Below are 12,947 nucleotides of genomic sequence, written 5' to 3'. Positions count from 1 at the left end.
GGCTCTCCTCTTGCCCCTTCTAAAATTCAGTTGCACCAGGGGCGCGATAGGGCACCTACCCCACATGAGCGCTTACCAAAAACACTGACCCTGGTCTCTAGGGAATCCTACACTTCTGCCCCAAAGGATCTAAGCGTAGTTTTAGAGGGACAAAATAGAGTATTAGAGGTGACTGATAAACTACCAGCACTGAGTGGAGGTCTATCACCGAGTACAGAATGTGAAGAAGCAGTAAACATTCCTGTTAGTGACCAGCTTTATCATCAATTGGACATCCTGCCCTTATCTCTTGTCTCTTGGAATATAGCTGGCATTACAAACAAGCTAAACATCCCAGATTGGGTCGATTTTATCGACCAGTATGATATTATCATGCTGCAGGAAACTTGGTCGCTTACCCCAATTTTCCGGCAAGGGTACCTGAACTTCTGTATCCCAGCTGTAAGAAATCGAGTAGGTCGACCCTCTGGGGGCCTGTTAACTTGGGTACGCCAAACATTGAACTGCATAGTTAAGCAAAGGTCTATACCCTCTAATGATATTCTAGCTCTTGATATTACTTGGCAAAATGGCCAACAACTTGCCCTGTTTAATCTTTACTCCAGGGGAGTTGGTGGGGGTAAATTATCAGAGACTATAATGACTCTTGAGCATCACATTGAAATGCTACCAGTGCAACCCCATGTAATAATAGGCGGGGACTTTAACACCACCTTCGAACCTCTGGGTGAAGAGGATAGGATCTTGGCCGAAGATGAGGATGCCAAGTGGAGAATTCCTCAACTAGACGTTCCAGTCATTAGAAAATGGAGCACAGTAGCAATTCAACTAAAGAGCTTTTGTCTCTCAAAAGGTCTTAGAGCAGTCAATGGACGGACACCCTCTGATGTAATGGGGAAAAATACATTTGACAATGGCCGAGCAGCCAGCAGAATAGATTACATACTATTGGATGTAAGGGCTTGGAACAAATTGGTAGATATGGAAGTGAAAGATAAAATGGAAAGTGACCACAATCCTTTGTGCCTGACACTCCATCCCTACCAAGAAGCGTTCCGAAATCCAAGAGGAAATGAAATGGTAACGCAAGATCTTGTGAGTTCAAATAACCTTCGCCACTTGAAGTGGAGTATGCTCCTAGAAGACGCTACTAAATTAGAGATCCTCGAGGAATTAGTGGTGGATGAAGTTTCCAAGATCAAGTCCCACTATGGGATGACTGACTTCATTGGTTACATGATGGAGGCCCATGAGAAACTATTTTCCAAAATTCAAAGTTTCTTTGTTAAAACGGTAGCCCCAAACAAAAACAAAAAGGTCCAAGAGAGTAAAGGGTGGTATGACAAAAGTTGCAGGATAGCACGGCAAAAACTTAGCCTGGAATTGAGAATAGGAAATGCATTAACAGTTAGGCTGGCGAGAAACCAGTATAGACAGACCCAAAAACTGGCAAAGAAGCGTTGGGATGAGGATTGCTGGCGCGAACTTAAGGAGGCTTGTGCCTCCAAGGATTCCAAGCGCTTCTGGGCTACAGTAAAATGGGAAAAGGGTGGCGCAGCCCTACAGCCGATGAACTATGTCCCGAAAAGCGATTGGGTAGAATTTTTCCAACCACAGTATGCCCGTAACCCAACATTCATCCACGATTGTCCACCTCCACCTGTCTATTACAAATCTCCAATATTTGTTGAAAAGGATGTGAGTATTGTACTGGATTGTGTAGCAGGGGGCAAAGCTCCAGGTATGGATGGAATTCCGGCTGATATCTTTTTATCGGATCGGAACTCCTGGTGCAGTTATTTTACTATGCTGGCTAATGCGGTGGCAATGGGAGGGAAAGTACCTGCTTCATGGAAGGGAGCCGAAATTATTCCCATATTCAAGAAAGGTGATAGAACTCTGGCTAAAAACTACCGACCCATTAGTCTGATTGATACAGCACAAAAACTAATGGGCCGTTTAGTCCAGAATAAACTGCAGCAATGGATTGATGAAAAGAATATTTTATCATCTTACCAAGCTGGGTTTCGCCCTTTAACCAGTAGCGTTGACCAAGTTCTCCACTTTCTAACCATCTATTGGAGAAACGTTACGTTAAAGAAGGGGACATTGTATGCAGTCTTTGTGGACCTAAAAGCCGCTTTCGACTTGGTCCCCAGAGAAAAACTCTGGCAGACCCTGTCGGACGTAGGCTTAAGCCAGGAATTGCTTACACTCCTTGTCCGTCTCCACGAAAACAACTTTGCAAGAATAAGATGGGGCAAGCAAGGAGAAGTAACTGATCCCTTTCCGGTAGAACGTGGGGTGAGACAAGGGTGTGTCCTAGCGCCGACTCTCTTCTCAATCTATATAAATGGTATTGTTGAACACCTAGAGAAGATTGCTAGTGACGCCCCAGTTTTTGCAGGCTCTCGTGTCCCCGTCCTTATGTTCGCGGACGACACGCTCTTACTTTCCCGCACCCCTAGTGGTCTCCAAAAAGTGGTTGATGCCTTTGGTGAGTTTTGTGATGGTAGGGGCCTTGAACTGAATACCACCAAAACAAAATTCATGTGCCTTGACCAGCAGTCCACCTTTAAAGGTGTAATAAAATATAAAGGTACACCCTTAGAAAGGGTGGACTCTTTCTCTTACCTAGGCATCATCCTACAGGAAAACATGAGCTGGAAATCACATATAAACACAACCCTACTAAAGTTTAAGCAGTTAGCAGGTGCAATTACTCTAAAACATCGAACCTCGCTAACAAAGCCGGTAAACTGTGCGTTGGAAATTTACTCTATGAAAGTCCTGGGGGCTTGTTTATATGGCTCTGAATTATGGGGGTTTTCTAATTTGGGAGAACTGGGCCGAGCAGAAAATAGATTCCTACGAGGTCTGGTGATGGTTCCCCAAAGCACACCAATAATTCCATTAAAATTGGATCTCGGAAGAAAAGGTATAGAGGACATAACGAGGCTACGGCCTCTTTTGTACTGGAGACGGATCATGGTGACCCCAGAATTGAGCCACTATGCGGCGGCCTTGATGGACGTCATTAAGTTTGACCGTTTCCATAGTATCCCTTGGCTAAAGGAGCTCCGGGGACTCCTTATAAAACTGAAATTGGGTTACCTATGGGACTCCAAAGATGTGACCTGCTTCCCCACGAAAGCAAAGCTGAAAGAATTATATTGGGAGATGGTGTATTTTACAATGTTCAGTGATGGTACAAGTTCAAGTTTAACATCTCGCTTCTTGGATATAAAAATGTACCCTTCATATGAATCTTTTTGGGATATCATTGAAAAACCTTATGATAGAAAACTTTATTTCCAATTTCGTATAGGCACACTCCCGGTGAATGCTTTCAAGAAGCATTGGTCCTCAGCTTGGGACGAACACTGTCACCATTGTAATGAACAAACTGAGCACATTTCCCATTTTTTGTTCTGTTGCCCTCTGTACTCGATCCCAAGACGTAAATGGTTAAAACCAGTGTGCTTAATTATGGGAACCCGTAGCCAATCTGTAGCTCTTAGGATACTTGAAACAGACTGTTCCACTATGCTTGTGGTTGGGGTAGCAAAATTTCTGGCCTGGGCATGGATTATTCGTACCCGATCACTAATGGCAATTACATCCCAATGAAATTATGTATATTATTAATTCTGCACTTTGCCATATGAATTTTTGTATTTTAATTTTTAGAACAATTCACTTCTGAAGAAGTGTGATAATCCAGTGTATTTTATTATGTATTTATTCGACAATTCATGTTTAATATCTATTTTACTTTAGCAAGTATTTTTATGTGTAGTATTTATTGTATTAGGGTTAGGTGAATGCTTTTATGACAAATGTCGAATAAAGCTGTAAAACTGAAAATAAAAAGTAACATGAGTTAGTCAGCTTAGGTGCCTTGACCTAAAATGCTAGATATGTTGAAACCCTGTGGCTCTCAGCCAGCACACTCACAAGTCATTGATCATTGTATAGCTGAGTGACCAGTACATCTGATCATTCCAATGAATGTATTTGTAAATTTGTTTTCTTGTTTACAGCTCTCTGATTTCAGTAAAACAATTAAAAAATAAACCGCTGTGCAGCCAATGTTGGGTAAGAGTTCTTTTAGAATGTGGTCTACTACACCAGTAATCTTCCCCTCAACAGCCTTCAATAATAAAAATCTAATGGCTCATTAGTCTTTGTACAAAAATGTGTTCTTTTGCAGTCTAAATGCTTACAGAGTTAACTAATCCGTATCCTGTTTGTATCTTTTTAGGAAAAAATGCTTTCCGAAAGCAGCTCTTTTGTGAAAGGTCTCATGCTTGGAGGCATCTTTTGTGCTGTGGTGACAATGCTGGGGCATATAAAGACAGGTCAGGAAACCAGAACACACCATGAGCACCACCACATTCAAGCACCCAACAAGGAAGAAGTTCTGAAGCTGTCCGAAGCAGAGCGCCTTGACCTCAGTCACAGCATCCGCGTTTATTGCCTCATACTAGTAAAACCTAAGGATCTCAGTCATTGGGCAGCAGTCAGGGAAACCTGGAGCAAACACTGTGACAAGGCCGAGTTCTTCAGTTCCGAAACCATGAAGGTGTTCAACTCCGTTTCCCTGGGGACAGCCGACGATTGGAAAATGATGAGGAAAGCCTACCAATATGCGTATGAAAATTACAAAGAGAGCTACAACTGGTTTTTTTTGGCATACCCCACGACTTTTGCTGTTATTGAAAATTTGAAGTATTTTTTATTAAAAAAGGATCCCGCACAACCTTTCTATATAGGCCATACTATCAAATCTGGAGAACTTGAGTATGTGGACATGAAAGGAGGCATTGTTTTGAGTATAGAATCTTTAAGCCGGCTTTATAGTGTCTTGAAAGACTCCGATAAGTGCCCTGAAGAGCCAGGGATGATATGGAAGCTGCCGGAAGATAAGCAGCTAGCAGTGTGTTTGAAGTATGGTGGAATATTTGCAGAAAATGCAGAGGATTCTGAAGGCAAGGATATCTTCAACACGAAATCTGTCGGAACTCTTATCAGAGAGGCAATGGAGAAAAGTCCGCAGGAAGTGGTGGAAGGATGCTGCTCAGACATGGCTGTCTCTTTTACTGGAATATCCCCAAACTACATGCACGTCATGATGTACGGTGTTTACCGGCTCCGAGCTTATGGGCATACTTTCAATGATGCATTGTTTTTTTTGCCGCCCAATGGCTCAGACAATGATTAAGAGTATCTGGAAAGGGGTGAAGGTTCAGTTGCTCAACAAATTAGTCACAGAAAACGGTGGTGAAAGTTTATATTTAAAACTCGTTATTTTTTTATTTAGTATTTGGTTTGCCCTTTACATTTGGCTATCACTACAAAAGGAATCCATGCAGCAACTGTAATATTGAGTTATATTGCCAACACACATTGGCCTGTATTAATAATGACTACAAAGATTGTTCCTTTTCAACAGGACATATTGATGCAAGTTAATCCTTGGGAGAAAAGCTGCACATGTGCAAATGTGCCTCCCCAGAGAACATGCCAGGCACTGAAGGCTGAATCCAGTGTAGATTGGGAGTGCTGCTGAATAAACGGAATCATGGTTGATAGATGGAGATGCCCTTCTAGGTTAAGGGAATGAACAGTACGATAGGCTCAGAGCTGCCCGTTCTCCTTTTTAATCACTAAGTATTTCTTTCTGGGTGTGGAAGTCTAAACTCTGAAAGATCCATTCCAAAAGTATATTTCTTAATGGTTACATCCATGAATATTGGAACACTCTTTTAATGACCTCTATAAATACATTTGGTTCAGTTTAATTTACTCACTAAAGGTAAAATGCTGAATTTGCAACATTGTCTGACACAGGTGATGTTCGGCATTAGAAATTAATAGTGTATATACCACCAAGTGGTCGTATAGCCTGTTGTTATGCAACACCATCTGCTTACCAAAGGGAATACTGGGTTGGTATTTTTTTTTTTTCAAATCTTCGTACTTGACAGAGAAGCATTTTCTTTGAAATGAGAGGTGGACCTGTGTAGTATGTGCAGCTGAACCATCCTCCAAGGTTCAACCTGTAGGGCATTGCATTGAAGCAACTTGTGACCAAATGTTCTGGTGCGTCCTTTCTTTGTAAAGTTATCTCCTCAATGGTATCCCCACAGCAAAAGTCTACTTTTACTTAGTGGTTCAAATTCCCATAGGATCTTCTGTTGTTTTTTATTTAAACGAAAGCTGTCTGGTTGCATTCTTCATTTCAGATCGCTAAATTAATTAATGATCAGTCACTGAATAGGCTAAAATCAACCAATCGGCTTCTATAAGATATATCAATGAGATTTGTGTGAAGGGAGCAGTGGCTTGTAAAAAAAAAATCCATGCCAGTTTACAAAGTCTCTTCCCATCAGTAGTCAAGAACATCACACTCCAAAGCCCACTTTTCAAACATAGCTAGGGAGTCATGTTCATTTAATTTCTGAATCCTTTATGAAAGACCTTGACTTTATTTGAGAAATTCTAAAAAACAAATACAATAATAAATGTGCTTGCATATGTGACTCATGGAATTCTGGAATGTTCAAGAGGGCGAAGAAGTCTAACATATATGAAAGAATGTCTTGTCGTCTAGTGTACGATAAATGTTGTGGGTTCATCGTTGAAGTTGAATCTTCTTAAGCAGCGGTATAATGCATCATCTAGTTTATATGTACATTCTGGTCTTCTTTTAACTGCCTTTTCTGACGTACCATATTCCATTCTGCATCTTCTGTTACACCACGCAAAGAACTGAAGGTTCAGCAAAGTTATTGGGCAAGAATTTCTGGCATCGGTCTTGTAATATTAATATATTTGTATATTCGATGTTCTCCGGGGAAACCTTGAGCAGTGCGTCTGTGAGCTGCATTGGTTGCCAGGATTGTACTGTGGGTTAATTCTTGTATAGGACCCCACATATGGTTGGATATTACTAGCAATGTAAGGAGGCTGATTTCAGATCACTGAAAGGTGACAGGAGCCCAAATTAGCTTGATTTTGCTTTGTGTGAAAAGTGTGCTGATTCGGGACATCCTATCCATCCAGATATTGCAGCAAAACACAGCAGTGCTAAAAAATTGCTGCAGAAGGTATTAACAGTCTGCAAGGTTACATAAAAGATTATGCTTTGCCTTGTACAGATTCTCCGGGTTAGTGCTGCCTGATAAGAGAGAAAAGTGCACGCAAACACCCTTCGTCTGAACGTAATAGGATCGCAGAAAAAAGGCAGCAGACACCAACCGGTAGTATTTTTTGCACACACCGTAAATAGTGTGTCCTTTTTAGGCTGCATTGTGGGGGGGGTTTTGGTCATGAATGCTATAAGCATACTTAGCAAATGAGCTTCTGAGGAAATTCAGTGAGGTAATATGTACTAATATCGATATATTGTGCGTTTTGGCCAACACATCCTTTTTACTAAGATTCCAACTTGCTGGTTCATCATTCTCACACACTTTATAGATCTAAAAACTAAAATTTGGTATTTTGATCTTTTAACATTGCTGATCGATATACCTATTGACAAGCTAAATAAACCAGTAATTCGCCAAAAATGAACGCAATTTGTAAAAGGAAAAAACAAATCTACACCTCAAGTGTTATGGCTGGGCATGTGGTACATTCTCTTTTTGGAAATGAACCACAATTTCCTAAAATGATTCCTAGAAATCTGCATCTGTCACAGGTTACCAGGCGGTGACACGTCCAAGTTTACAAGTGAACTTATGGGAAACGTTTATGAATTTGTACCTATGCCCACATTTGTGGGTGTACATAAACTTTAATGGCAATCCAGTCCTGGAATGCCTACAACCCCAATCCTTGGAGTAGATTTACTCCCATAAAAACGTTTGTGTTAATAAATCTTTTTACGAGAGCAAAATCAACTTTTATGAATTTCAGATGTGATTTTTGACTATTTGGTCATGTAATCTAAACATATACTTGCAAATAGCTATGTGAGTCAGACCCAATGCATTTTACTACTCGCAAGTGAATCCGCGCATTCTGTTTCTTCTTGTAAGTGGGCCCGCCATGGCTCTGTTTACGTTGTCCTATGGAATGAGTTAGCATCTAGCTTGTATTGTTAGCTAGCTATGGACTTGGGTTTCTGAATGGGAGATGGTCTATGCCAGTCCACTTGACATCTACACTGTGGCTTCAGACACCATAGTGTAATGAGTACCGAAATGTACCAATATTTGTCAGTGGTAAACAACGCTCTCTGCCTCTGACTTCTCTTGAAGGATATTATTCCAGCCATAAGGCACGTGAGACTGCTGTTTGCCCTGGCCTCCCTTAGCCCTCTTGCCCTGGCCTCCCTTAGCCCTCTTGCCCTGGCCTCACTTGGCCCTCTTGTCCTGGCCTCCCTTGGCCCTCTTGCCCTGGCCTCCCTTGGCCCACTTGTCCTGGCCTCCCTTGGCCCACTTGTCCTGGCCTCCCTTGGCCCACTTGTCCTGGCCTCCCTTGGCCCACTTGCCCTGGCCTCCCTTGGCCCACTTGCCCTGGCCTCCCTTGGCCCACTTTCCCTGGCCTCCCTTGGCCCACTTTCCCTGGCCTCCCTTGGCCCACTTTTCCTGGCCTCCCTTAGCCCTCTTCTCCCGGCCTCCCTTGGCCCTCTTGCCCTGGCCTCCCTTAGCCCTCTTGCCCTGGCCTCCCTTAGCCCACTTGCCCTGGCCTCCCTTGACCCACTTGCCCTGGCCTCCCTTGGACCACTTTCCCTGGCCTCCCTTGGACCACTTTCCCTGGCCTCCCTTGGCCCTCTTGTCCTGGCCTCCCTTAGCCCTCTTGTCCTGGCCTCCCTTAGCCCTCTTGTCCCGGCCTCCCTTGGCCCTCTTGTCCCGGCCTCCCTTGGCCCTTTCGCCCTGGCCTGCCTTGGTCCTCTTGCCCTGGCCTGCCTTGGTCCTCTTGGCCTGGCCACCCCGGGTCCTCTTGCCCTGGCCTCCCTGCTTACTCTTGCCCTGGCCTCCCTGAGTCCTCTTGCCCTGGCCTCCCTCGGCCCTCTTGCCATAGCCTCCCTCGGCCCTCATGCCATGGCCTCCCTCGGCCCTCTTGCCATAGCCTCCCTCGGCCCTCTTGCCATGGCCTCCCTCGGCCCTCTTGCCATGGCCTCCCTCGGCCCTCTTGCCATGGCCTCCCTCGGCCCTCTTGCCATGGCCTCCCTTGGCCCACTTGCCCTGGCTTCCCTTGGCCAACTTTCCCTGGCCTCCCTTGGCCCTCTTGCCCTGGCCTCCCTTGGCCCACTTTCCCTGGCCTCCCTCGGCCCTCTTGCCCTGGCCTCCCTCGGCCCTCTTGCCCTGGCCTCCCTCGGCCCTCTTGCCCTGGCCTCCCTCGGCCCTCTTGCCCTGGCCTCCCTCGGCCCTCTTGCCCTGGCCTCCCTCGGCCCTCTTGCCCTGGCCTCCCTCGGCCCTCTTGCCCTGGCCTCCCTCGGCCCACTTTCCCTGGCCTCCCTCGGCCCACTTTCCCTGGCCTCCCTCGGCCCTCTTGCCCTGGCCTCCCTCGGCCCTCTTGCCCTGGCCTCCCTTGGCCCTCTTGCCCTGGCCTGGCCTCCCTTGGGCTCTAGCCCTAGCTTCCCTCAGTCCTTTTGCCCTAGCCTCCCTCAGTCCTCTCTAATGGATGAGAGTTGCTCACACTGTCAAGAAGAAGACACAGTAGGGCCCATCAGTATTGAATTAATCATAACAATTTTACGAGAGGTCCACTGCACCTGCGGACAGACTTGAACATGTATGACGAATACCTCCTAGCTGCTGTTCCCTTTTTATACTGTTGAAGGGTTGTTCGACCGCCTTCAAGATTTTGGAGAATATTCATTGATCGAGAATGCCCCTACTCTATTCCTGTGGAATGACCAATCGAACAGGCAGACAGATGCCTTGTAATCGTTTGGCAAGTGAGTGCAGTACAACAGAGGTATGTATTCTACATTCCTTGCACTCATTTAAAACGAAGTATGCCCTTGCATCGTGACATCTCACTGCGACGCTCAAGCATCAATTGCTCCCTTCGATAGTCTACTATCTGCTGTTCCCTGAGTGGCTATTAACTGTCTGCAGAGATTTGTCTTCATTTACCTGTTTTCAGGGTGTAAATATTTTGGAAAATGACTGTCTCTTTAACTCGATGATACTGCATTACTCTCTTGGCTGGGTTTGTTCTTGTAAATATTTACATACATTGGAGAAATTAAAATTTTATAATCTGGTGTATCTTGAAAATATATTTTTGCAAGTGTTTAATTTATTTTGAATGGTCTATTGGAACACCTTTCCTTCTAGTGTTCTTTTATGCATCTAAATCACCCATGACATAAAATCTATTTGAGCATAAATGTAAATTATGGAATTGCGATTAAAATATAATTTATACTGGATCACTTATTGTGTTGCTTATTCTGTAAACCATTAAATGCATATTTTTATCTTCATATGGTTTATATTGTTATAACTCTACTCGCCTTGATTTATTAGTTTCTTCAAAGGTTTGGTTTCTGTTTAAGTTGACTTTGAACACCAACAAAGTAAACGCAGATGAAAATATTGTCAACATCCAAAACTACAGGCTAGTACATAAATAGTCCCAGCTTCAGCAAGTTGGGGGTAACCTTCACAAGAATGTTCAGCTAGGGAGCATCGTTCTACAAAGCATTATATAGGTGAACAATGAATCCTCATAGGTAAATATGTTTTAAGATGCACCACTAACCAGGCAGTTGTCGCTCGACCTCCTATGCTAGCTGCTTGTGACATGATGTTAGCACAGAAGCAGCTGGGCATGCTCGTGCCGGCAGTTTGGACCCCATCCACAGTCCTATCCTGACACCGACACCTGTTCTTACCCTTCTTGCTTCTGCTCCAACACACTGCAGCCTGAGCTTTTGCACCTATTTGCTACACCCTGCCACAATCAGAGATTGTAACTTGGCTTTCCAAATATTGTGGCTGTGCTATGCTGCGGTCATCCTCACTCCGCTACCTGCCTGTTGCTTGCTGCTGCAGTTGCCCACTGCTTGGGGCCAGGTCTTACAGTTACCACTGCTACTCCCACCACCACCATCATCAGTAGTTCTGAGGGATGAGTGGTGTTTAGGGGTGGGGTCTCGATGTAGAGGTGCGAGCGTGCAGTGGAGGTGGTTGCGGGGTGTGACCGCAAAGTGCAGTGCGATTTATGGCTCGGCCATGGAGTCGCGTCAAGCCACTGCATGGAGCCGTGCAGGGGATTTGACACATGGGCTATGTGCCTTCCTGACTGGCCTCTGTAAGGCCCTATGCTGTACCTTCATTATGCACTACCATGTTTTATTGAGGTGAGTATCAAGTGAATGAGCCCTAAAAGGCCAGCAAGTTATGCTGGTAAGCCCGGGAAAAACGGCAAAGCAATTTATTCTGTTTAGAGCAAATGTAAACTGTACTTATATACTACTAACGACCCCGATAAGACACTATATGTAAGTATTACATATATGTAATATTTACAGGGCCAGACATTCACATGTATGTTGCACATAAATATGAATAGGTTGTTTTTTTCTCTATATCTATATATATATATATGTGTGTGTGTGTGTCTGTGTAATACATATATATAGTAAATATACTGTATCTCTCTCTACATATATGTAGAGAAAGATATTCATGTGAGCTGAAGTTTACATGCACACATACTATAGTATATCTCTTTCTCTACATACATGTAGAGAAAGATATTCATAAAAGCTGAAGTTTACATGCACACATTTATTTAGGCAACATAATCTATGCGACCAGACAGTTATTTTGTCATGTTAGAATAAACATGCATGGGTTCTTCCAATCATAAATGTGTTTTTGCTTGGTTTTGGAGACCATATGCCAGTTTAGAGTAGGTTCCTTTATTGGGTGTTTTATGATTTTTCTTCCCAATGAAAAGTTGGCCCTTGCCATGAGTTTCCCTGTGGGTGATCTAAATCTGCTTGAAGGAAGATTTTGTGATACCGGGTAAACCGAGGAGGACCCTTAAGGCATGGGTGATATTGGCTTGTGGCTTTACATATATTAGTGGTCTGGCAGCAGATGTCTGAATTCTCTAATCTTCTCAGGGTAGGTAAAGGTGAGCCATGATCTTGCGTAATCTAGTGTTGATAGTCCAAGAACGATTGTTGCTTGTACCTTGCAGGGTAATCCAAGGTGTGAGAAGATGTGCTGCAGCATTTTCAATGTAATAAAGCTCGAAGTGGATAGCGTTTCACTAGGGCATTCATGGACAGGGTGGAGTCCATGGTATTCACAGGTTTCTTACATTCCAGGATATTTTTGGTGATGGTTGTAGGTCATGAGGCGAGGTACAGAGAATGTCATAACTTTCCAGTCGCCACAGGTTAGTACGTCAGTTTTAGAGGCGTTTAGTTTGAGGTGACACCATGTCATCCACTAGTCAACGGATCAGAGGTAACTGAAGATATTTGATTTTCCAGGGTCCTTGGGGCTATCCATTTCAAGAAGTATCTGCAGGTCAACTGCTTACTTATAGTAGGTGAACTCAAAGATATTGAGTTCCTGTAAGGATGTGAGGTGGCTGTTGAAATGGTCGGGTGATATGATATAACCTTGAGAGACTCCTGCCTTTATGCTGTAGGGCTTCAATGAGAAAAAAGGAGTTTAGATTGTGTCTTTTCCTATTATGAAGGTAAGATGAGATCCAAGCAAGAGTGGACCCTGTGTGCCGGCTTCCTTGATTCTTAGGATTAGTGTGCCATGATTTATGGTGTCAAAGGCAGCTAAAAGGTTAAAGAAAAGGAACACCACAGGCCCATTCAATCTACCGTGTTTTTAAGCTCCTCACAGTTGGAGATTACAGCGGATTCAGTACCACTTCTAAACAGTGCCCATTTGGAAGTCAGAAAGTACAGAGTTTTTTTTCAATAATTGTGACATATTACTGACTGC

General features: G+C 43.9%; 1 protein-coding gene across 2 annotated transcripts in view; it reads left to right on the top strand.

Annotated features, from left to right (window-relative positions):
• Window positions 1–10,396, top strand: part of LOC144829522 (C1GALT1-specific chaperone 1-like) — a 96,452-nt gene extending 86,056 nt beyond the window's left edge. For both annotated transcript variants that reach the window (XM_078688740.1, XM_078688741.1), the window contains exon 2: window positions 4,265–10,396. In XM_078688740.1, coding sequence (XP_078544866.1) covers window positions 4,271–5,224 — 954 coding nt within the window. In that variant the 5' untranslated portion in view covers window positions 4,265–4,270 and the 3' untranslated portion in view covers window positions 5,225–10,396. The remainder of the gene's footprint in view (window positions 1–4,264) is intronic.
• Window positions 10,397–12,947: the final 2,551 nt, after the last annotated feature.

The sequence above is a fragment of the Lissotriton helveticus genome, chromosome 4_1 (genome assembly GCF_964261635.1).
Source record: "Lissotriton helveticus chromosome 4_1, aLisHel1.1, whole genome shotgun sequence".
Taxonomy (NCBI): domain Eukaryota; kingdom Metazoa; phylum Chordata; class Amphibia; order Caudata; family Salamandridae; genus Lissotriton; species Lissotriton helveticus.
This window is presented reverse-complemented; position numbering and strand designations above follow the sequence as displayed.